Source organism: Lissotriton vulgaris, chromosome 8, assembly GCF_964263255.1.
Source record: "Lissotriton vulgaris chromosome 8, aLisVul1.2, whole genome shotgun sequence".
In the NCBI taxonomy this organism is placed as follows: Eukaryota; Metazoa; Chordata; class Amphibia; order Caudata; family Salamandridae; genus Lissotriton; species Lissotriton vulgaris.
Genome location: NC_141696.1, coordinates 840,101,740 through 840,128,454, shown reverse-complemented (window position 1 = coordinate 840,128,454; position 26,715 = coordinate 840,101,740). Strand labels below are relative to the sequence as shown.

Here is a 26,715-nt window from a genome sequence, read left to right as displayed (position 1 = left end):
ATGTGTGATAGACAGCAAGCAATAAATAAGCACAGAACTTGTAAATCGAAATAAAAAGAGAAATAAGCAAAATCATGGTGGTTTGTGAACATCATCAGATGGATTTTGGTAATTAATAATAACAGTTTGAGGAGAGGGAGAGGTTTTGGAAAGGTAGGTACTGAGAGGGATCCATAACATATCTCGTTTAACAGCTAAAGAAACAGGGGTAACATAGTTGGTATCAAGTCTATGATGGAAACAAATAGCATTCCACCAAGCAGAATAACTAACTTTAGTGGAATCTTTCCAATTGGAGGTAATGAGATGAAATGCAACGGCTAAAAACAGGTCAAGCAACTTAAAGTGAGAAGGAGAAAGTGGTAAATCAGGGGATAGGGAACCCAAAAGGACATTGGGAAGGGAGAAAGGAAGTGTAAAACCAAAAATCTTATGTAAACGAGACCAGACCAGTTTCCAAAAGGAAGCAATGTTAGGGCAATGAAACAGCATGTGAAGTAAATCTGCATGTGGATAGGAGCAGGACCAACATTTAGGCGAGAGGTCTTGGGAAAAGGTGGCTAATTTTTGTGGAGTGAAAAGTAAACTGACTGCTTTTTGACCACTTAATCTTCCATGATTTCTAGTAACACTGCTTTAGTCAGACTAAACTTTTGTGAAGCATTTTTCCTGATGCAGTGCTTCTGAAGACCCCTTTCATCAGTCCATAAATGTATACAGTTAACTTTGGGATACTGTGCTGAGCTGTATGTGGGTCAAGCACATTTATCTTTTAACAGTTAGTGCAACTTACTAAACAAAAAAAAGGCGGCAGGTTGTTGCTTAGCAGAAGCGAGCCACATGAATGATATTTTTACTGTTGCATGGTCTGAGGAGTTGATTTCGAGATGACCCTGCCCCCTTAAGATTTTATCTTTGGCTTAGGTCCCTGCTCTTGTGTTGTACAAGCAACTTTGCCATCATCTTTGATAAGAAAATGGAGGTAAAGCAGGAAAAAGGCAAAGCAAGGAAAAGTCAGAACAATTTGAATATTTTTGTGTCGCATAGTTAATTTCATTCCGGTTTTAGTACTATACTTCAGAACTTTTTAAAGCTAATGAAAACGCCAGCAGTCACCGAGACCTAATATTTCATTTAATGCAGCAGAGTTTCTTGCCTGCAAAATGGGTCTGTGCATCGTAGAGTGGGCTTTTAGACTAACTCTATCTTTAATGCTTTGTTATTAGATCAACATTACTTTCATAAATGCCCATATCTTTGAAGGTTGTAAGACTTTACAACGCATGCTTTTACCCCGCATGTTGTTGCAACACAATTTTTTACCCCGACCTGATTTCGGGGGTGCGCTGGAGTTTGGAATAGTATAATGTACTATTTCAACTCCAGTCTGTTCAACAGTAAGGAAGGTGTTGGAATTAAATCCAACACCTTATACCCCCTACAGCGAGCCATTTTCGTTGTAATGGCATGCGGGGTAAAAGCATGCATTGCAATGCATGCGTTGTAACATTGTTTCCCATCTTTGATATAGTATTCCTCATATGTTGATTGTCTAAAATGAATTTTTTACTGCTTGTGGAACTCTGACTCGTATTTTACTTTCATTATGCTATTGCCACTCAACCTAAAACTTTTTTGGCTTTCAGAAAAACCTGTTTCTCCAAAGTCAACCATGCTCAAGAGTCCGCCTAAGGGATTTGAAACCTCTGCGATTAACAAAAGCTACTATAATGTGGTGAGTCAACATTTTCCGTTTACTGATAATAATGCTGAGTGTTTGGAAGATAACAATCCAAAGTGCTTTAAATTTATTTCTTAATGGTAAAAAAAATATTGAATATTGATCGCACCTCGAAAAAGGCCCAGAATGTGTTTTTCAAGAAGGATAGCTTATCTGCATCGCATTCATAATGTTTTTACTTTAGTGCCCACAGGAACGTATGTGATCTCCATGCACATTATAATTCCTGTGTAGAAGAATGATGTGATGTTTTCACAGATTGTTGTTGGTTGTTTAAAGTGGGTACAAAAGAAAATCACTTTTGTGTTGGCGATATCCATTTTTTGCTTGTCATTCTGCAGATAAGTTAATCTAGGTAATGTTCCAAATTATAAAAACTAATCCTTTAAAGGATGTCCTTCCCTTATCTTCCTTTACCAATAGTAAAGATTTAATGACCCCAGTATCCTATCTGAGAATATCATTTGCTGCTGTTTTTGTATCTTAAATTTGTGTGGGCTAAGAAAGGCTTAGTAGGCTATCATGTCCTGCCCTCTTAGGTCCCGTCACTTGAAAACTAGTTGGTAAAACTGAAAAAATAATGAAAATAAGCAAGGGCAACATGCGCCTCAGGCTGTTATTGTTGCTTTGGGGACATGTGGCCTAGCAGTTTGGGTTTGGATGTTCATTTGTGGTGAAGTTTATATGGACCAACAGTCTGGATTCTACCAAGGCAGATGAAAGGAACCTGCACTGGTAGCCATTTGGAATGATCTGAAGCATGTTGTGGACAAAAATGGAGTATTGTGCTATAACTTATAGACCTGTTCGCAGCCTTTGACACCACCCAGCATACACCGCTATAGAGATGAAAAGAGCCCTGCATACCAGGAAATAGGATAACGTGAGTCTCCTTATCTCAAAATAAGGCAGATCTTGGTATATATGTCTTTTTTCACCTCTGCTCCTCACACCCCACATTGTGGTGACCCACAAGGCCTGGTCATCTCTTCACTCCTGTTTAATCGTTACCTCACCCCTCCTTATGAGACCTGATCACATCATTGAGCATACTTCTCAAATATATGGATGATGATCAAAATCATGAGCTCCAGTCTGCAAAAACGGAGAGCAGTACCTGTGGCCCCTGGAACATCCATCAGTCTACCGTAATATGGCCCAAAGAATAGGAGCCACTACCAGCAGCATAATGGAAGCCGAGAAACCTTGGAGTAACCATGGACTAGAACCTGTCCTTGCCTGCTCATGTTAATTACAGTCCGACTTTCTACTCAATGTGAACACTAAAGTGCGTTATCACTTAACTCGGGTAACCTCAAAATTACTAGCCATTCTCTCCCTTCCAATAACCAGGATTGATTATGGTAACTGGCCTGTACCTGGACGCACGTCGCTCCATACGGCGAAAACAAAAAGGACCCAAAACAGTGGAGCAAGATCACAATTGTTCCTCCACTCACGAGCACATGACTCCAGATCCATTTCAAGATGCTCTGCTTTTCAATCTTTCTGTGTCATCCACAAAGCATTTCAAGGAAAAGATCCACTATACCTACAGTTAAACTTCCATCGATAGTCATACAATAGGACACTAAGTTAAGATTAGCACCCTTTCTGGCTCTTGCTTTTAAGACCTGGTTCATCAGAAGATCCACCTCCTCCTTTTAGGTGACACCATTTTAAAACTCCTCGCAATCTAGTTTATGAATCCTACACAACTACGTGAAATTCTGAAAGCAGTGAAACCTTTTTTTTCCCAAGATAAAGAACTTAATCAGACCACTAGATCATTTCGTGCCAACATCAAATAACAGTCCTGATCCCTAATCAGCACTGGCCAGTAGTGACCAAAGTCCCAGGAACTCTACAGTCAGATCTGTCAGGATCATTGTAGCGCACTCTGTCCAGAGCGACTAGAAGACAGGGTAAGCCTCTTGAAGGCCCTGTCTTGGAGGGCCAAAATACAGGATGGTTAGTCACCAGTGGCGTACAAACTGAACAGGAAATACTGTATTGGTGAGCATTGTTATGAGTGGAAAAATGGAATTGGCAAACTGCAAATTAAACTGCTACTAGCTGCTAAATAGTTAGCAGTATTTGGTGCACGCTACATAAAACCTATACATCCCGGCATCCTGGTTAAAGCATTATAACAGACATGCTGTAGTATAAGAAACTGTATAATCATATTTAATTATTCATAACCAGCATCTCAACCACCATAATGGATGAGCAACCAGTGGCTGAACAAATCTGACATATAGCTAACACACTGGACTGGATATCTCCAATTTAGTCCATCTTTTCAAGTCCTGCCCACTATACTTCTCAAACAATGTTAGGATACCCCCCCCCCCCCCCCCAATAATCCTATAAAGGATTACTGTAGCACAGAGCAACCATGTAGAGGTCAGCCTCTTTCCCATCTCCTCTTCCATCAGCCTAGCCTCCCTTCCACATGCATGCTCCCACATGCACGAGACGGTATAGAGTAGTTTAATCCATTTCAATTGCATTGTCGATCGGGTTAAAAACAAAATGCCTCAAATTATACAATTCTAATTCTAACATGAACATCCCAAAAACATAAAAACCTAGGCTAAATCACCCAAAATACAATAAAATACTAAAAAAAAGGGAAAAGATTATTCTCACTAGTGCATGATTTGACCGTATGCACCAAATGTACAGTATGAATCTAACAGTAGGAAATACCATATCACTACTTGGAACCAATCTGCTTATTCTTAGATCAGTTGAGTATTGCCTAATCCCCCGTGTTCCCCCATAACTAAACAAGCCAGTTTAAACTGGGTCTTATTTAAGCCTCACAAAGGACTAATACATGGGCCTCAGTTTTATTAACGTAGTTACATAAGGAGCACAGTTTTGACCTCGATTTTGTGTTGATTCATTTGTGGCTGAAATCAGCTGAGGGAGAGTCTAAACTTCAAGTAGAACATTATACCTTGTGGGCGGGGTGGGGGGATAATGACCAGAAACTCTGAATAGGAAAACACATTTGTAGTTTAAAAATGTGTCTTTTAGTCCATCAACTGGTGTATCTGAGAACCATTTTCTAATCCCAATTTCCCTGTATTTTATTTTCAGCACTGACAGTTGATAACCTATTGGGGAGGTCCAATATTAATTTAGCCTCATAAAATCAAACCATGTCTGAATAAATTTTAGCCATGGAATGTCAAATACGTTCTTTTTAATAACTAGTAGAGCGGTCCATCTCCAGTGTTTCAGTAGACTAAATACGGAGCCAATATAGCAGTGGTCGAAGGTTGACAACCTGAATTATAGTTTTGAGGCCTAGGTCGAGCCAAAATGAAATTGTGCAGGAACTCTGCAGGAGCTCCAAAAGACATTTAATGAATTTAAGTCCTGTCCAGACGATCCATCTCAAAATGGCCCCATACCTCAGGACCATAAAGACCACGCTTCAACCTTAAGCTCTGTATATTTCTAACATCAGGGATATAGAGTCGACCTAGGGCATTTTGCCAATTTTAAAATAGCAGCCGCTCTGCTTTATAGTTCACTTTTTAGTATTTTGGGAGTCCTTAAATGAGAATTCGATAGTCTGACTCCCAGATAGTTAAAGTCTAAGAACTTCTCTAAAGAAATACCACCAATCCTGTCGGAACCAAGGAAAGATGTGTGTGGGTTAAAAGCCATTGATTTAGTTTTGGAGACATTAATCTCCAGGCCATATCCTGACCTACATTTTAATGTCGCATCTGCAGAAAAAAAGTGTAAAACGTTCTGATCTGCTAGGGAAGAATAATAATTTTCACATCTGAACAGCTGATCTATACAACCATTAATATATAAAATAGAAAGGGTAGGTGCTAAGAAGCAAGCTTGCCAAATTCTTCTTTTTATTTTAATTTGATCTGTTAGTTCCCCTTTCAATCCCATTAAACTTGGACAAAATTATTAGAATATAGTAGTATTGTTATTATAGATAATAAATTCTCAGGGACACCCTGCTCCTATAAATCCTTGTAGAGCATGTTCTTGGGAAGAGATCACAGCCAACATACAGATGCTGCAGCTTAATGTGCACTGTTTTCCACAGAAACCGTAAAATATGGAAAACCTTATGCGCCGTTCTCACCTACTGCTGTCAGCATTGGAATATATTCAGAATTATAATGAAAATCATAACCATAACACAGGGTCTGCCGAGTACATTATCCACTTGGCTGCTAAGGCAATATTTTTCTTTTCATTGATTTTCCATTGAAATCAATGGAAAGTCCATGACGAGTTACCCTTGTCATTAGCGGCGAAGAGGTTAAAAACGTCCCTTAACTACATTTATAATTTGCCTTTCTTCTACATTTCCTCTTCCATCACAATGCTTGGTTCTATGTCTCAAGATAAGAGAAGTAGAAACTTTTTGACCTTTTCAAGGTTGACTCCAAAATGCTTCCCACACAGGTTCATAACAAACACAACACTCAAAACCACACATTCCCTCATGGTGTAATATAGAGCCTGTCTAATAACATGCGTCAGCGGCATACAGTGAGGTATGATACATTTTATAAATGCTGCAGTTCACAAGGTTTAATCTCATATTATTGCTCTCTTAATATTGTGAGAGTAAAAGAAAAATATATATGGCTGTGTTAAACCTCATTCTCAATTTGGGCTCATTAATGTCTGTTGTCGAAACAAGGGTATTAACGTAGTGCACAACTTATCATTGTGTTTTTTCATATTGGATATTTAGGTTTCTACGGTTAGCAAGAAGACAATGTCTTTTTTGCAACAGGGAAAGAATTTCTCAAAACGATATGTTATACGGGTCCTATTCTTTTACTGACTGTAGTATTAAGAAAATAATGCTATTTAATTGATTAGTTGTAGTTCATGGTTTCAGATAAATAAAATAAATGTGATCACAGGATTTGCGAATTGTATGCTGCATTTACAAATTCTCGACATTCCCTTGGCCCCAGAAGTTCCAGGATTTGCGTTTCAAGCATAGCATTCACATATGACTCCATGTATATTTTTAATGTTTATTTTATTGGCATGAAACGGGTTTAAAAGCTCAGCCTGATTGCAGTCCTTTCCCTGCAGCCAGGCCCCGCTTTGCACGGTCAAAGGCTTTGTGCATTATTGGTTGATAACCCACTGAGGTTTGAATGCAGAACATGGCTGCAGCCGTGGAAAACAAACTGCGCACAAAATCAATGCTTATGACCTCGCAATATTTTTACTACACTTATTTTAGTCTCTATCAAAGTGAAAGGGGGTAATATGAGCTGAAATCTCATTTGTGAGATGATTTACAACATTTGTTATTGCATCCGTTTCATTAAGGTTGAGGTCGGGAGAATTACACCTGCTGAATTTTGATTTACATGGCTGGTGTACCAGTTATGGATTTTGGTCCTAACCATAATGTGAATTTCAGTGTTTTTTTTTGTTTTAATTGCTAACCATAGCTGCAGTGTAGTTTTGTAAGTGAATATCTACGTTTTTAAAAAACTTATGTTAGTGTAGTGGTGTGGAATTTTTCCATCCAGCATTCGTTGGGTTAATAGAAAACACATTTTCAACGTATTTGTTGTCCACTGGTAGAGTCTGCCTAACCACCTGCAACACAAACTTTCTGGCTGCCAGTTTACAGTACGGATCTGTGAAAATGGGTTGTGTGCCATTAAGGCAAGGTTTGATAGGTGTATGCTGGGTAGTCTTGTTTATGATTCATTAGAGCAAAGATTTTACAATTGAGGTGAGGGCATTAACAAAATACAGTGAACTAATGTTGCATTAGTGACTGGTTTCAGTAAAAAAAATGCACACGTTTGCAAAATGTTACAATTTCAGGCTTTTTAGACCGCTCCCATAATACCCTCTGACTGTATGCAACTACATACATAAGCATGAAAGCAAGGTTGGTAATTAGTTATAAAATAGCTTACAACTTTAAGGAATTTATAACAGATCATGGAAGACTGTCTAATGTAGAACCGGGGGGTCTTAGAAACAGACCACCCAGCGGTGCAGGAAACACCCAAGTCCACAGCTTCCTCCAAGTACGTTCAAGAATGGGAGACCACACAACTGGGAGTGAAGAAACACAGGTTTATTAATCTTACACAGGAATCTCTAGAGATAGAAAAGTGTCCGTGACCCACTGGAGGTAGGTAATGGGAGACTGTTCAACTTGCAAGGGGCATGCAGCATACTTTATAGGATGTGAACACCCCCTTCGCAGAAAAATAGCGCAGAAAGTCCATTTAGCTTGCGGGGATGGAGATACAGATCACCTGCCTTTGTCACGGAGCTTGATGCTGGAATGGGGCAGTCTAAGCCTTAGGCACATCACGTGCCTCTTGCCGTGTGGTTTGAAAAGGAGTGGAACCCCCGGGCGAGGTCATCTGCCATCTCAACATTCCTGAAACATTTTAGCATGGGTGTGGGGAAAAGGTCAGCTCGAGTGCAGGTCGACCTGTACGTGGTCAGTGGGACAGAGGTGAAATAATCGCTGTAGTCACAAAGATGGTGGGGCACATGGCAACTTAGCAGATTTAGGTTTCACAGTCCCTCCTTTTGCCATGGGCAACACCTCAGTCAATATTGATCCGCATAAGCTTGTCTGCAGCTTGTTGATACAGTATTTTACTATCTTTGTTCTGTTGAGGCGGCGTGGTAGGTGGTGTACATCCAATAGCACAGATAAAACAGAGTGGGGGCACAGTGGATGCACAGACCGCAGTAGAACAGAAGAGCTAGCGGAATCCGTAAGATTGTCATCATTTTCCAACCCAAGGAGACGAGCAGTTGCCAGAATCCAGAGCTCCAAGACCAGGGAGTTTCAGTTTCTTGATGGATTTCGGAGGCAATTCGGTGAAGCTTGGTGATAGCATCATATACTGACTGTGACGAATCAGGAATATACACACAACAGCTTGCGCCGATGATGCAGCAGGCTCCTCCCCTATCCGCTAAGATGACGTCTAGCACCATACGATTCTGGAGGGCAACCATGCGGGTGGCATCAAGTTTGGCAGAGCAGTTGGTCAGAATTCCTGCAGTCACATTAATTGTTGCTTCAAGGACTCCGGTTAGTCTTCTGATTTGGAGGCTGTTGGACATAGGACCCCAGGACAGCAACAGTCCTTTCATAGCATCATAGAACTGTTTACCTGTGGTGTTTGTCTGATCCACATCTGGCAATTGTCTTTTCTGGCTGTGGTACATATTGTCTCTGTTGAATTCGGGTGGTAAGAGGAAAGCAATGTAGCATGTACCACTCCAGTCGGGAGGTAGGAAGGCGGAGATATGGGGTGAGATTGTCATAAGTCATTGTAGTATTGCATACATAATGTACCAGGGCGTGGCGTGAATGAAATTGCAACTGCTTTAGCTCGAATGGTAACGAAAGTGTAACTCCACGTACCTCGAATAGGGGTGGACATGATGTTACGTGTTGGTGCTGAGTCAGAGGCATTGCATATGGTATTGTTGTGCGCATGGAATGTCCAAAGAAAGGGCTGGAATGTGGTAATGTTGCCAGCATCACCACGTGAGGGAAAGACATTTGTCAGGTTGTACATCAGAGTGCAAGTATAAACAGATGAGGCAGGGAACACTAGGAACTGTACAGTGTGTTGAGTTGCATGAGGTAGAAGTCCACAAACATAAGTCAGTTGCACCTGCAACTTGATTAAACTGGTGCAGCATTTGGATGAAAGTATTATTACTGAATTCAGAATGTCTGTTGAATTGGGAATCAGGTCACGGAACATACGAATGTTCAGGGACTTCGGATAGTTGTGGGGTGTGAGGCAGGACAGTGTGATGGGCTGGGGCAGTTTCTTCAATAATCCAGAACACTATACTGAACAGAACAGCAAGCGTAGTCAGGAAAAACAGTACTATTGTCTTGGTAGTGTAAACTCTCATTCTAGCTTTCTTCAGCGTGGTGGTAGTACCACGGGTGCATGTGGCCTCTGGATTCATACCGTTCCTGTGTCGTTCACTGTTTTCTTCATCGGGGGAACATTGGCAGACCTGGATGATGGCCCTTGTTGGTAATCATTGTTCAAGGGGGTGCGTAGTCTTTGGTACTCATGAATAGGACTGATCGTGACATATCCGGGTTTTGGGGACATTGGTCCCACATTATCGTAACCTCCAGCTGTAATAGCTCTGCAAGCGTCCAGAGAGTACTGCAATGTCCCTAAGAGCTGCCGATAGCTAATGCTTCACTGACTAATATTTGCCCCTGGTAACCCACTACTAGAGGTACCCAGGACCCTCAGTCAGGTTTTACTACCGCCCTGCAGCAATGGACACTGGAGTACTAACGGCCCTTGGAGCTGAGCTGGTTCTTCAGCTTAGCCTTGGATCGGAGGTAGTATCCGTCTGTTCCCTCGTCACAAAGTTCAAGTTCAGGTTCAGAATCTGAGTCACAGTCTATTGGACTGTTGTGGGTCAGAACTTCTTTGTGTACTTTTAAGTTGTCTTCAGGGTTGGGATCCACTTTTCTGCAGTGGGAGGCGTGGACCCAGGATTTCTTTCCCTCCACTCGCATGGCCGTTCTGGTCCCCAGCAGCACCTGCAAGGTACCCTTCCAGCGAGGCTGCAGAGACTGGGTGCGTGCAAAGTTCTTCACCAGGACAAAGTCTCTGGGTTTGATATCATGGTCAGGGCCCCGAGATCTGTCTGTGACGGAGGCCCGGACCTGTTCATGGAGTAAAGGCATTGTTTTAGTGAGTTCGTACAGATAATCAGTCAACACTTCCTGGGGAAAGTCAGTCATGGATTTCGGAGATGGGGCATTCCAAATATTCATTGGTCTACCAAAAACTGCCTCATAGGGCGTATGGTGTGACTTAGAATGTGGGACTGATCGTATAGACAGCAGAGCTAGAGGTAGAGCATTTACCCAATTCAATCCTGTCTCAGTTGTTATTTTAGCTAATTTCTCTTTCAGGATTCCATTATAACGTTCCACTAATCCTGCTGCCTGGGGGTGAAATGCAGTGTGGAATTTTTGTTTGACCCCCAGTCCCTCTAAGATATGCTTGACCGTCTGGCTGATAAAATGTGATCCTCGATCACTTTGCATCCATCTACAAAGGCCATACCGGGGAAAGAATTCCTTCAGGAGTACTTTAGCTGTAGTAATGGCAGTATTATCCTTGGTGGGGTATGCTTCCACCAATTTACTGAATGCACAGACCACCACCAAGACATTTTTGTAGCTGTTAACTCTGTTCATTTGGATATAATCCATCTGAAGGACTTCGAAAGGGGTAGAGGGCAGTGCAAATCCTGCTGTCGGAACCTTTGTTCCCTTTCCCACATTGTATCTTAAACAGGTCAGACAGTGCTTGACAAATCGCTCGGCTAGGGGTCTCAATTTGGGATGGTCCCATACTTCTTTGAGCATAGTATACATGGCTTGGGACCCAATGTGTGCAGGTGAGTCATTGTAAGTAAGGGCATAACATATGCTGTTGGTAGTTTCCACCTAAGAGTTTCCTGAGATCTCCAACATCCCTCCTCATCTACCATACCATCTGTTTTCCACTGTTCTTTTTCTTATATGGCAGCGGATTCTTGTTTGTCAATAATCCGTTGTCTGCCTTCATGCCATTTCTCAGCTTGTGATTTATGACGTACATTGGGGCAGGTATTATTCCTAAGGCTGTGTTCCTGGCTGTGCTGTCGGCCAGAGCGTTCCTCTGTCCTACTTCATCAATAACTTTCTTGTGTGCCCGGCATTTGATCACAGCTAACTTAGCAGGGAGAGTGATGGCTTCCAAAAGGGCATTAACTAATTCACCATGTTGTATAGGCATCCCATGAGAAGTGAGAAACCCTCTTTCTTTCCATAGTAGTGCAAAATTGTGTACTACCCCAAAAGCATACTGACTGTTGGCGTAGATGTTTACAGTCATGCCTGTACTGAGGATGCAAGTGCGCGTAAGTGCTGTTATCTCTGCCGCTTGGGCTGATTTCTGTAATATTTGGGCAGTCTCAACTACTGTAAGTGCTGTTGTGACAGAATAGGCTGCAGATGTGGTGCCATTCGGGAGTTTCAGGCAAGAACCGTCTACCCACAGGTGGCCTTCTGCATCTGGTAAGGCTGTGTCTTTGAGGTCCACCCATCCCTTGGTTTCTGCTTCCGTTCGGAATACGCAATCATGATGGGGTGGCTGAGTGAGGGGGTCGGTATCAGGTAGGGGTAAGAGTGTAGCGGGATTCAGAGTGGTACAGCGTTGAATAGTTATGTGCGCATTTAACAGGGTGAGTTCGTATCCATACAGTCGGGCACTAGTAAGGTGTTGGGTTTTGGTTTTATTCAACAGAATGTCAACAGCATGTGGTACCAGAACTGTTAATGGGTTCCCTTAAACTATACCCTCTTTGGGTGGTTGGAGTAGGGAAGTTCAAAATAGTCTGAATCCTGTCTGGTGTAAGAGTGCGACCCTCCTTAGACAACAGGTGACCTAAGTAAGTCACCTGTTTTCTACTATACTGCAATTTATCTTTGGATACCTTGTGGCCATGTTCAGCAAGGAATGTGAGGGTCAGTAATGATGCCTGTTGAGCCAATTGGGTAGTATCTGCTGGTAAAAAAAATGTTGTCTACATATTGAATAAGAGCCACTCCCTCTGGGAGATGGACCTGGTCAAGTTGTTTTTTCAATGCTTGGCTGTGAATGCTCGGACTTTCTGTATAGCTCTGAGCAGCACGATAGAATCTATATGATCTGTTAATTAGGATGAAGCCAAAAAGAAAATGTGAGTCTTCATGAATGGGGATGGAAAGAATGTGTTTTTCAAATCTATCACTGTGAAGGCTTTAGCTATCGGTGTAATCATGGTGAGGATAGTAGTTATGTCTGAAACTACCGGAAATTGTGGTACTACTATCTTATTGATAGCCCGCAAGTCAATCACAAATCTGTACACCTTTTGGTGTGTAGCCGATCGTTTTAATACCGGCAACATTTGGCTGTTGCAGACGTTGGAAGGAACCTGTTCCACCACGCCAGCCTGAATGAGGTCTGTTACAATTTTTTGTAGTGCGAGCTCTCCCTCTTTAGATATTTTATACTGTGGTAACCTAGGCAAGTGTGCACCTTCCCTGACAGTGATGTGAACTGGTGGCATCTGGATAGTACCAACATCAGTATCAGAAGTTGCCCATAAGGTGTTTGGGATGGTAGCTAAATCTTCCTGAATGTCGGGAAGTTGGAGTAGCTGTACAGACAGTTGGGATGGGGAAACATTGTAATACAGAATGACTCTAACATTATCTGGGGAACATCTGATAGTGGCACAGTAATATTTTAACAGATCCAATCCCATGAGATTCTCAGGACAATCTGGTGATAGCAGGAATGTTGCAGAAGTGTCAGCACCGTTAATAGAGAATGACGTAGGTTTGGAAAGGGGGTTCACAGAGGGCTTACCATCGAACCTTGTTGATCTAATTAGTTTGCCGGATGGATGAGCCCTCAGAATCAGTGGGGGGGTCAAGGTGATGCAGGATGCTCCTGTATCTACAAGGAAACTTCCTTTAGCGCCAGTCACGGATGCTGTAACATAGGGTCCCTGTTGATCTACAGCAGAGTTCTTCAATCTGAGGGGCGCGCCCCCCTGGGGGGGGCGGCGACACAATCCCAGGGGGGGCGCGCGCTACACTGCAGAATCTTATCTTTGTTTATCCTGTGCTAAGATTGCAAGGCATGGCCCATTTCGAATGGGGATTTCTGAATAGGCGAACTCCGGAGCAGCAGCAGCTAATCAGCAGGGAGGAACGTCACCTCTGACGTTCCACCAATGATGGGACAGCAGCAGAGATTGCAAGAATTGCCGCGAAATGTGCGTGCATAAAGTTCCTACATTCAACTGCTTGCATGCAAAGTTCCCTGAAGACCGTGGGTAGTTTTTTTTAGATGAGCTAGTCACTTGATTAATCTTTGTGAAAGGGCATACATCTACGTATTTTAATATAAAGTTTGGCTTTGCATGTACTAAACCCTACTGTCGCTGCCTAGCATGAACTGTGCCGCTTAGATCGTTTCTTTGCACCGCCAATGAGGCTTCTGCACTGCTGGCCTCCTTTCACCTGACTTCCGGCAGACAACAGCTCTGAACACTCTCCCTGAAAACCGATCCCCAACTTGGAGGTGTGCGGGACCGAGGTACATGTGTGCTTATTACTGTGGCGATTTCCACTATAGCGCCCACAGATCACTTTCTGGCTTCTAGTGGGTTTTGTTCATGTTAAGTGGTTAGCTGCGCCATGCTCCACATGGATGTAAAATGCTGCAACTCTTACGTACAACTAAAACCACAAAATTAGTGTTATTTGCAATGAAAAGCTGATTCCCACCTTCTTAGTGATGTGAAAAAGCGCTACTTCATCTAACTGCTTGAATGTCAATGTGTGCACTGCACTCTGGGGTTATTTTGCACTAGATTTGTAGAGCATGTGACCTCTAGATCAGAGTCAAAAGCTGGTGGTCCTGCCCGGTTATTTGGTAATGTAGATGCTTGCTTCACGCACATAATACCACATGCCACAAGCATGCCAGGTTAGTTGGTAGCTTCAGCAGAGAGGCCAAGCATTGAATGGTCCAGCACGCACCTGAGAAGGTTGAATGTGTACTTATACATGGTGTCCATAGTCACGTGCGGTGCACGCCCTGCTTTTACACATGAGAACTGTACACTTGAAAACATTTTAGAATGGTTTGCTTAGTTGTTTTTATCAAAGGCTTTGAACTCAGGGGTCTGCCTGCGTAGTTTTCTGCCAATATTGAAGAGCTGGGCAGCGGGTGAAAGCAATGCAGCATGCTTGGCTAGTGCATCAGTGCTTTTGAATTCGTGGATGAGGCTGTCTTGTAAATCAGAAGATATAGCCCTATGATTCAGGAAGAATTTACTAAGGATTTTACCTTCGGCATTTCAGTATATGCAATTCCCATGTTGATGCTTTCATAAAGTTCTTGAAGCTTCTGTATACCCAAAGTCAATATATTCACCATAAAAAACTATATCAGTTCGACGAACAATGCACTGTTCCTTGTGCCAGCGTATACATTTTTTAAACTATATTGCTGCCAAACTACTTGCGGGAATACATAGTACTGTTTGTCTTGCATTGGTGCATGTTTATGACTAACATGCTAAGCAAGCCTAACAGGAAGTCTCAAATATGGTCACTTTTATGTTGTATGATTTTTCAAAACTAAAATGTACACTGTTCGGATTCACTGAACTTTAAAAATAAGTAAAAGTGCAATCAAATTAAGGGGCATTTATATCCAGTCTCACTCCGAGCACATTTGATAGCTCCAATAAATCTATTTCGTGAGGTTTGACACTGTCCTCTCTATACCCACGCCTTGCACTCTTTTACTGTTTCCTCTTATAAGTGTAATCTTATTTACATAGATTTGTGCCCCTTTCGCCATAAAACGATGTTCACTATTTCCAGTAGTACACCCGTTTTTTACTGAGCATTCCTGTGGCACTGTATTCCTTTCTGTGTCATTCTCAGTTTGCTCTTTGCACTGGGTCCTCGGCTGACGATCTTGTCCCCCGCCTCCCAGAGCAGTCCTATTTGTGTCACCAGATACTGTTTCATCCTTTTCTGCAACATCTGCGGTCAAGCTGGCTAGTTTAAAATCTCCATTTAGGGGGCGGGGGTATTGAACCTCATCTCTAGAATGTAACCTTGATTAGAGTTTTTGGCAGAGCCTTTTCACCATCTCCTCCTAAGCTTTCCTAGCAAGGGTATGAGAGTCTGTGCGTCAACATTTCCACGAGAGGGTAGCATCAGGTTCATGGTTTTTACCTTCCACCCTCCTTTCTAAAGTCCACCTCTCCTCCTTTCACGGTCTTTACTTCTATATTAGTCGTACTGCCCAGACTAGTCATGCTTCGAGTAATTTTCCTTTCTTCTTCCTCTCCCCTTCCTTGTTTTCACCATCTCTAATGTGATTGATCCTGTGCTAGCACTGACCAGAGTGACTGAAAGGCCAAGAAGCCCCAGGAGTTTCCTTACTGAGTGTCTGATGGCAGTCAGGGCTAGCAGGGCTCTCCATTTTGGATTTCAGCTGATGTTTGATGCAGAACCATTTATCTCAAGTATCCCTGTCCTGAATTTAACCACTGCTGGCCCCCAACTTTACCTGCTCCCCTGCTTCTGCCTCAGTCGGTGGCCTCCTTCCCTCCTCTAGCACCTTCTGTTTTGCTTAAATTCACCATTTGCCCACTCTTTTTGCAAAATGCCCCCCCCCCCCCCAAACCCCCGTAGTTAATGTCATAATAGCAATAGTGTAACTTGTATCTGAAACCCTACGCCACTAACAATAACATGCTGAGTTACCTCAAGTGTCTGGGAAGGCACCCTGCATTCAGACAACTATCATTCTCGCCCTCCACTTTCATGCTCACCCTGCACTCACCGCAATCACAATGCACTCACACTGATTCCCATGCACTCACATCATTCACCAGCTCAATCTGCATTCACAGTGATCACTCTGCACTCACAATGCACTTGCACTGTTCTCCCTGTACCTCACCCTGCAGTCACACTCATGTGACACTTCACTCACCTGTCCCCCTCACTGCTCAATCTGCAATGTCACTCAAGCAAGCCCATCACTAACCATAACTTCATTCGTCCCACTCTGCACTTACATCCGCACCGAAATTCATATGGTCACCTCACTCACCCAGCAGTCCCTCCTCTCACCTCACTCTCACACTGATGCATCGCTCACTGTGCACTCACATGCGCACTCCTGCCACCCACACAGCGCAGAGGGATAATGTGCCTGCTACAAAGAGCTTGTACCATGCAGATCAAAGAACTGAGTCTGAGTAAGCTATGAGTAGTGCTATAAAAAAATGAAATGTTTGTCAGAAAGATGCTATAGAGAATGAGGTGCACTGTTGGTGAATGGTAGTGAGGGAATTCATGGAGAAGGAGGAAATGAGGGAGGGGTGCCAAAAATACTATTACACGTTGTGCGACCAGTGCTATGGCCATACCTGGCTGAGAGTGGTAGCCCCCCCCCCCCCCCCCCCCCCCCCTAACTGAAGTTTGAGTCTAGTTGCGCCCCTGTACACAAGCATGGGCATGTCATGCCCCATCAAGTTTTCGTCCTAAAGTACAAAAGAACATATTTACATCCACTACAATCCATCCTTCCAGGGGGCCCCTTGAAAGAGACAGCTCTGTTTTTGCCCTGATGGCCTGGAATAATTCCCAAACAGATTGTTGTGAAAACCGTTTTCTTTTCATTTATTTTGAATGTGATTGATGTGGGAGAGTCTTACTATTTGCAGAGAACTGTGTTTGTTTCATGCAACAACCATAACAAAGTTTTTTTAGATCAAAACGGGCCCTCAGAAATGAGAAATTGGAGTATTTCACGGATATTATTTGCTGTAAAATTAGTGGATGTGGAGCACAGCCTGAGAATGGCAGTAGAAAAAATCCATCCACAGATTGACCGTCCTGTGGCAAAAAATAGGCACACCTGTCACATTCATGTTGGTGGTGTTATGATCAATCTATGTCTTATGTAAAATAAAGCAACCTGCTAAAAACAATTTGCGCACATTTTATCTTGGAAAATGGTTTTTGAGCCTTGTAAAAAGCATCTGTCATTTAACCACACCCACTCACAAACCTGCAGTTTACTAAACACTCTTATTGTGTTGAACATTATTTGTCAGATATGGCCCGGGATATGCGGGTGGCGGTCGAATATGTAGTGTACCAGATTCCAGAAATTTCTGTCAGGTGGTGGGGGGCCCGACATCTAAAAAAATTCAGATGGGGTCTCAACCTACAAAAGTTTGAATACCTCTGATCTACAGGTACCTCCACTGGTTCCTTCCCCTATCATTGACCTCCCTAGGCTGACTAATATACTGGGCTCATCTCAGTATAGCCTTTGGCATAATCCTGAAGGTTAGCCTGGTGTTCTGAATTATTATCAAACCTGTTGCCTCTAAATTGATATTGAGGTCGGGAGGGGGTGTTGGACTGTCACGGTTGCGTTTTCCCAGCGGCAATGTTGGCCGCTAATATTGTACAATCTTTCTTGCAATGTCCTGGTTTTTTACAGTAAGCGCAAATATCAGAGGGTTGGGGGCCTGGCCTATAGAGTTGCTGGTTTGGTGCTGGAGGGCTCAGGGGTTGCTGGGAAAACCTGACAGTTTGCCAACGGGCATTGTTTTGACCACGGGGGTGGATGCGGGTGTCTAGCTGACTAAGCAATACTTGCTACTTCAACTTCTTTTTCTTAATTTCCATTTATTCTTCTGCGTTTTTGTATTGGCTCTCTTAATATTGTTATATTTCAACATAGGATGACAGTGGCACACCTCTTTGTTGCCATTTTTAGCAAATTTTCAAATTTCTCCTTTTAAACTTGTCGCATGCAGCCCGGTGACGTGGTATGCCCTCCAACCACGTGACATGAACTGAATAATGAGCTTAGAGCAGAGTATCACTCTTAACCGGACGCACAGCTGATTCATGATGATGCTCTCCAATATACCACAACATTTTTGATGTTCACAAGTGTTTTTATTGTTGATATTCCAACGTTTCAGTCGATTACAAAATTCTTCTCCTGTCACAAGGGAGACTTTTGTTTATGCAAGGAAAGTTTTTAATGCGTCAGATATGCTATTCCAAGCCTTTTTCTGAGGCACGAAGTTTACATAAACAAGCATTGGAAATGCAATAGGTCTCGCAGCATTAGAGTTAGTGCTTTTAGAATTGTTTATGGGGTTTTTTGTAAATCTTTAGCATTTTTGTTTCCTGTAGCCAATGCTAAAGAATTACAAATAAAAAAAGCCATAAACATTTCTAAAAGCTCTAACTCAAATGCTCTGAGACCTATTGCACTGTGTGAGGGTGAGGGGTTGAGGGTGAGTGAGGGTGAGGGTGGGTGAGGGTGAGTGAGGGGTTGAGGGTGAGTGAGGGTGAGGGGTTGAGGGTGAGTGAGGGTGGGTGAGGGGTTGAGGGTGAGTGAGGGTGAGTGAGGGTGAGTGAGGGTGAGTGAGGGTGAGGGGTTGAGGGTGAGTGAGGGATTGAGGGTGAGGGGTTGAGGGTGAGTGAGGGTGAGGGTGAGTGAGGGTGAGGGTGAGTGAGGGTGAGGGGTTGAGGGTGAGTGAGGGTGAGGGTGAGTGAGGATGAGGTGTTGAGAGTGGGTGAGGGTGAGGGTGAGTGAGGTTGAGGGTGAGTGAGGGTGAGGGTTTGAGGGTGAGTGAGGGTGAGGGGTTGAGGGTGGGTGAGGGTGAGTGAGGGTGAGGGGTTGAGGGTGAGTGAGAGTGAGGGGGTGAGGAGTTGAGGGTGAGGGGTTGAGGGTGAGTGAGGGTGAGGGGGGGAGGGGTCGAGGGGGAGGGGTTGAGGGTGAGTGAGGGTGAGGGGTTGAGGGTGAGGGGTTGAGGGTGAGTGAGGGTGAGGCGTTGATGGTGAGTGAGGGTGAGGGGTTGAGGGTGAGGGGTTGAGGGTGAGTGAGAGTGAGGGTGAGTGAGGGGTTGAGGGTGAGGGGTTGAGGGTGAGTGAGGGTGAGGGGTTGAGGGTGAGGGGTTGAGGGGGAGGGGTCGAGGGGGAGGGGTTGAGGGTGAGTGAGGGTGAGGGGTTGAGGGTGGGTGAGGGGTTGAGGTTGAGTGAGGGTGAGGGGTTGATGGTGAGTGAGGGTGAGGGGTTGAGGGTGAGTGAGGGTGAGGGGTTGAGGGTGAGTGTGGATGAGGGGTTGAGGGTGAGTGTGGATGAGTGAGAGTGAGGGTGAGTGAGGGGTTGAGGGGGAGGGGTTGAGGGTGAGTCAGGGTGAGGGGTTGAGGGGGAGGGGTCGAGGGTGAGTGAGGGTGAGGGGGTGAGTGAGGGTGAGGGGTTGAGGGTGAGGGGTCGAGGGTGAGTGAGGGTGAGGGGTTTAGGGTGAGTGAGGGTGAGGGGTTGATGGTGAGTGAGGGTGAGGGTGAGGGGTTGAGGGTGAGTGAGGGTGAGGGGTTGAGGGTGGGTGTGGATGAGTGAGAGTGAGGGTGAGTGAGGGGTTGAGGGTGAGTGGGGTTGAGGGTGAGGGGTTGAGGGTGAGTGAGGGTGAGGGGTTGAGGGTGAGTGAGGGTGAGGGGTTGAGGGTGAGGGGTTGAGGGTGAGTGTGGGTGAGGGGTTGAGGGTGAGTGAGGGTGAGTGAGGGTGAGGGTGAGTGAGGGTGGGTGAGGGGTTGAGGGTGGGTGAGGGTGGGTGAGGGTGAGTGAGGGTGAGTAAGGGTGAGTGAGGGTGAGTGAGGGTGAGGGTGGGTGAGGGGTTGAGGGTGAGTGAGGGTGAGGGGTTGAGGGTGAGTGAGGGTGAGGGTGAGTGAGGGTGAAGGGTTGAGGGTGAGTGAGGGTGAGGGTGAGTGAGGGTGAGGGTGAGTGAGGGTGAGGGTGAGGGGTTGAGGGTGAGTGAGGATGAGGTGTTGAGGGTGGGTGAGGGTGAGTGAGGGTGGGGGTGAGTGAGGGTGGGTGAGTGAGGGTGAGTGAGGGTGAGGGGTTGAGGGTGAGGGTGAGTGAGGGTGAGGGGTTGAGGGTGAGTGAGAGGGGTTGAGGGTGAGTGAGGGTGAGGGGTTGAGGGTGGGTGAGGGTCACATTGTACCTGCTACGCGGAAACGTGAATTCTGACGTGGAGACGTGTTAGACGTGGGCCGCTGTTTCAGCACAGTTTTTTCGATTCAACATAACTTTAGTATTTATTAATTTTTCTGTGCACGCTGGTGAAACTGCAACTCACAGAACACGCTGAACTGCTATCGAAATAATGATTTGGATAATCACACAAAAAGGCCAGAGGGGAGCGTTTAAATGACCAAATGAGCATCACTTGCCAGCCAACAGCTGGTGCATACATATAAGAGATTTTGGAACACGGTCGAGGAACTAAATGTGCCCGTTCATCAACACTTGCGAGAGGCACGTCTTGAAAGGGTGGTTTAAAAAAAATCCCAAGCGCTGTATTATTTCTACCAAAAAGAGAGGAGGCATACGCAGGAACACATCACATATATATTTGTTAGTAAGATAGCTCAGTGGACTACTGCATCCACTGCAGAGATCTCCAATAGTCTAAAAGGTGTACGAATCCCGGCAGGCCCGCTATTCTTTACGTCCTTCTAATCAAGCATATATTGCCAATCATGCTCTCCAGGGCGCACACGTATGTACAGCCACACCCCCTCCAGCTGGCAACCCATATTGTTACACGCAGTCAGAGCCGCGCGTTCGCGTCAAGGCGATATGTAAAGGCCAGGGGGTCTTACAACCTGCCATTTGCTTCAACATACCCGTATTCTGTTTACTAACGTCAGAGGAGTATGACATCACAGACACAGGGTACGGTGGCCAACATTAGAGCATGTTTTGTTGTTAAAAGGCCAGCGGGGCTTCTTAATCAGTATTCAGCATCTTTGGCACAGGTATTACAGGTCTGGTAGGTCTGATCATGTCACTTTGCAGCATTTACGAGTTGAGCTGGGGGACGGGGCGGAGCGGGTAAAAAAAAAAAGACGGAGAGAAAGGACTGAATCATGAAATCCCCTGGCTTCAAATCACATAAAAAGATGCCCATGATCATGAAATAATTCGAAATAAACACAGCCACACATTGTGGATAACCGATAAACTGTAAATACAGTTAGTCAGCACATAGTATATCATGAAAACTTTAGCTTCAACCTGCGAGAATGCAAACGACACCTGACATATACCGCCTTGTCCCAACTGAAATACATGGGCCGTGTACATTTAGCATGTAAAACAAACATAATATCGAAACATCAGCACCTTGGAATGTCATGACATCTCTTAGAAACAAATTGCAAATGGCCCATTATATACCGATATTGGTTGGAAGTTGAGGCATGTACACTTATCTAATCCTATATGAAAGAAATAATACCTACTTATAGTATATCATGGCATCTTTTATAAAAAAGCTTGTGTGAATCAGTCCGCCATGTCAAAACTGAATTACACTGCTCATGTACATTCATTTATTATGTATAACAATCATACCAAAAAAGACACCAACATTCAGGCACATCATGGCACCTCTCAATCACAAGCTGCAAGCAGCCAATGAGGGTCGATGGATGACAACTACAACTTCCATGAGCCTTAGGGAAAGATAAAGCGACGGCAGGGGAAGTTACATCACTACGCGGCCCCCAGACAGTCTCTACTTGGGATATTTGAAAAGGCACTGGCTCAAAACATCGGGCATATCTTGTGAGGCCCCACTGACATACCAAAAAAGAAAAACATGTTGACTATACTTCAGGGTATTTGTAATACTAATTCACTAATGTAATACTAACGCCTGCTGGAGATGTATGTCATTATGCGCTCCCCAGGCAGAGGCGGCATCAGACACTGGAACACGGACAGTTACACCCCGCAAAATGGAAAATAGTTAAATATGCACCTTCCCTTCCATTCCAACATCATCGAGAGAAAGGAGCAGGCGCACGTAGGTGTACGGCGAGGGACGCACCTTGAGGCAGTAAGAGAATGAATGAGTGAAGGGAGTTTCTCCTTGGCTATTGCTGAACGCGAGTAAGTGCGTGATGGTATAACTTGTACTTTCTATATCTAAAAAAATTGCTATCCATAGAGTTTGACTACAGAGGTCTCTAAACCCTTCTTCCATGGAGCATTAAAGGCCCTACTTTGGGGTAAGGTAGTGAGCTGGTCTCACTATTGAATAAAGATACACTTTTACGATTGGCTCTCATGTGCATTGTCACAACATCACATTAGCATGCAATGCTGCATACTTACATAGGGGAGGGGGGAGGAGAAATGCGACACGGCGGGAAGGGGAGGGGGCGGAGCGGGTAAAATAAACAAAAAACAAAACGGAGGGAAGAGAGGGGAGGGGGGAGGAGAAATGCGACACGGCGGGAAGGGGAGGGGGCGGAGCGGGTAAAACAAGACGGACGCGCATGCGCATTGAGCTTAAAAGTCACGGGCACTGCAAGGAATCGCCACGATTCCTTGCAGTGGATAAAGAGTGGATAAGCCCCCATAGTCTCGCTTGCTCGATGCGCATGCGCATCGACAGGCGAGACCTAAAAATCCTCAGTAGTAGTAAATCAAGTTCCCAATGCATTTCGAGCTTTTGTTAGCTCTTCGTCAGGGGTTTACTGTAAATATTAGAAACAATAACATTTAGACTGTGTGATCTATCCTTTAGGACTAGCACACAACTATTCAACATTTTGTTTACAAATTCGTGCTGAGTTCTAATCATTAACTCTTAATCAATGTTATCCCTCTAACCGTGTTCCCATGCGCTGTCGACAATACCCAAACTGCCCTCTCTCAAGCAGCATATCCCACCCTCTACTCCCTCCTCTCCCTTGTCGAACCCCTGCTAACCATTCTCCATTATCACATGCTCTTGCAATTATCCAGTCCGTGCTCCTTAAACCTTCCTACGTACCTCCTTCAATCCTCAACATCGTCTCTTATCTGCCAACTCCTTTCATTTCCAAACCGGTATACTACTCACTGACCTCTCCCTTTTCAAATCACATCTCCTGTCTCCACTTTTTTTCATTCGACCAATTACCTCCCTTTCCATACCCCACGTTCCTACAAATCCCAAGGTGCACTGCTCCAGGCACATAAATGGCATCAATGGATAATGTTCTAAAATGTAAACCCATCTTGCGCGCTCAGACTACCTTCAACACCTCATGAGAGTACCCCGCCCACCCATAGATGTGTAACTATACATTGATAAGTGTGTTAACATCGCATTCATCTGCAAAAAAAATACATATTGTTTGCTAGTCATCACTTTGCATATTCAACACTCATTGTAATTGCAAAATGCGCATGTTTGCTGACGGGCATTGTTTTGACCACGGGGGTGGATGCGGGTGTCTAGCTGACTAAGCAATTCCAGCTCCTTCAACTTCTTTTTCTTAATTTCCTTTTCTTCTTCTGCTTTTTTGTATTGGCTCTCATAATATTGTGCCATAGTCAGTATTGTTGCTGGTGTTGCCGCTGGCCAACTACTTTCACTGGCCATAAGCCTGTTCCCCCACTGCTGGTAAGAGCCCTTTAACAAAAGTTTGGATGAGTAATTGGCGACCAGTTTCGGTCGCTACATCCTGACCACTGAAATCGGTATATGCCTTTCCTAGTCTAGTAAAATGATCAGAGACTGATTCATCACCATTCTGTTTTGCAAGCATTGAGAAGGGTCCAATCTACCTTTCTCTCTGGAGCTAGAGTTTTTAGTTTGTCTAACAGTCTTTTCGGCAGTGCTAATATATCTTCATGTGGCTTTTCACCAGGTTTTCTCTCTTTTTCCCTTGTTTCCAGGTCTTCCCATGTACCATGAAAAGCTGCCTGATCGTTAACATATCTTGGCTGTTTCCAAAGCTCTGCTGGTAATATAAGGCCAAAAAATTGAGTGATGTCAATTTGGGTCAAGGTATAAGTGTTCAGTATCTGCTGGACACTCTCATAGAATCCTGTAGGATTCTTTCTGATGTCAGGTATATCTTTTCGTAACTGTAACATCTCAGCCTTTGTCCAAGGAGTATATACAAAGCTAAACATTAATCTGGAACAGGCATTGGGGTCATCTGGGTTATTCAGGACTGCTCCAGTACCCCGCAGAGGGACATAGATGGGGACGGACTCTTTGACTGGCATCTGAACAATACTCTGTCTAATTATTGGAATGCAGAGTATTTTTTATCATTGCTAGTAATGAATCTGCCATTTTCTGTAGATTCACCCTCATGCAAGCGCCCATATATTTTCCGGAAATCAAGCGGTACTTCACCCTTTGGTCCTCCTGTTTGGCCATAAGGTGGTAAGCCATTCTTTCTAAAAAATAGGTCTGTTCGAGGCATATGAGCTGCAGATTGTACACTATGCATTAGATCGCCACCTGGTGTTGGGCTCGGATGACTGCAGGTTGTTGTCTTTTTGGAAGAAGTCTTTGTAGTCACGAGTTAGGTGACTCCTCCCTTGGACAATACTGCGCATGGGCAACGGCTCCATCCTTAGTTTGTTTTTTTCCGCCACTGGGTTCGGATGAAAGTTTCTCCGCTCTGGCTAGAAAAAGACTTTTCAGCAACTTCGAAGCGCAGAACTTCCTCAAACTTCTACAAACTACCCTCGACATCGACTACAATACTTCCGACGCCATCAGTTTCATTCGTGTCATCGGCACGGGCCGTTGGGCCTACCGACGCCGTGCGGCCTACACCACATGGAAAGAACTCCGTTCAAAAGATGCCCAGTATGTCGAGCAAAGTTTCCACATAGCGACCACCACGAGGTCTGCAACCTCTGTCTATCGCCGGAACACGACGAGTTGACCTGCACAGCTTGTGCATCCTTCCGATCGAAGAAAACCATCTGGGACCGGAGAGCCCGTCGACACGAAATGAGGAGATCAGCTCCAGCACTGGAAGACATCTTCGACGAAGAGGCTCCCCTCGTTCCAGAAGAAGACTCACCTGATCTCCAGATCATATTAGAGGCAGACGACTCAGATGACTCAATACCATCGGGTCAGCGCGTGAGCACTACTGCCCCTGCATCACATATTCTACCCAAACTGAAGGCATTGGTCAGCACTCCGCCCAAAGGGCCCAATCGAGACTGAATACCTGCTTCGAAAGCCCCGCATTCCAGCCCGGCTCCGAAGAAACCAAATAAGCCTTCTAGTGCTTCGACACCGAGCATGCCTCTTCCATCGGCACCGAAACATAAAGACGTACCGAAACCTAAAGAAACACTGGCTCCGAAGCCGTCCACTTCTACATATTTGATGCTGAAGAACTCAAAGCCTGATTCCGAGGTGCCCAAATCCTCGAACATGCCTACAAAGCAGAAAACGACACCTTCAGCACCAAAAACTATCCCACAGGATGTCATAACACCTCCCAAGGCTAAAGACACACAACAACCTCCTCTGGAACCGAACAAATCGACGCCTAAGAAGGTTGTAGAGGAGGTAGAACTTTTTTGACCAGATCCTCGACAAAAGAAGATCTACATAGACCCAAGGACAGGTCATGTAGGTGCTACACCTCACAAGAAGAGACCAGCAGATGCACCACCCACACGTGGGTTCCTGCCAAAAAGGACTGTGCAACATCTCCTATGCACCCTTCCTCTCCTATACCGTCCTTTCCTTCTTCTCCTGTTACTCCTCACATATCACCTCAAACAAAAACATTCCCCACAGCAGAATGATGATGAATACAATTTAAGTGGAGGGGAGGACATGCAAGAACCTGATTCATACCATGTAGATGAGGGTCTATGGGACTTTTCAACCCCAAAAATGTGCCTATATGGGATTTTACAAACCCACAAAATGTGCCTGACATTCCTGAACCTGAACCGCAGCCATACCCATCAAACCCTTCCCCTCCAGAAGATACCATTGGTTTTGGTCATCTGTTAAACAGAGCTCCTGTTTACCATGGAGTCCCTATGCATTCCGATGACATGGAGGAGGATTTTCTTCTAAATACCTTTGAGCAGTCTCAGAGGTCTGCTCAATTCTTCCCATGATCAAGGGGGTTATAAAACACGCTCCAGAGGTATTTAAATCCCTGTACGCACTAGAATATTAAACCCTAGAATCGAGAAAAAATATAGACTAGCACCCACAGATCCAGTCTACATTAAAGGACATCTGCCACTAGACTCATTAGTTGTGGCTAATGCTAGGAAGAGGGAAAACTCTCAAACTTCTGGTGAAGCACCCCCAACTGACAAGGAATCAAAAGTGATTGAAGCGTCAGGTAAAAGATTAGCTGCACAAGCTACAAACATTTGGCGTATAGCAAATACACAAGCCCTCCTTTCTTGTTACGATAGGGCTCATTATGATCAATTAGAAAAACTACTTGAGCACCTACCAGATCAGT

General features: G+C 44.5%; 1 protein-coding gene across 2 annotated transcripts in view; it reads left to right on the top strand.

The window, feature by feature from the left end:
- ARHGEF7 (Rho guanine nucleotide exchange factor 7) overlaps nucleotides 1–26,715 on the top strand; it is a 1,058,374-nt gene that overhangs the window by 298,596 nt on the left and 733,063 nt on the right. For both annotated transcript variants that reach the window (XM_086934741.1, XM_086934740.1), the window contains exon 6: nucleotides 1,647–1,735. In XM_086934741.1, coding sequence (XP_086790867.1) covers nucleotides 1,647–1,735 — 89 coding nt within the window. The remainder of the gene's footprint in view (nucleotides 1–1,646; nucleotides 1,736–26,715) is intronic.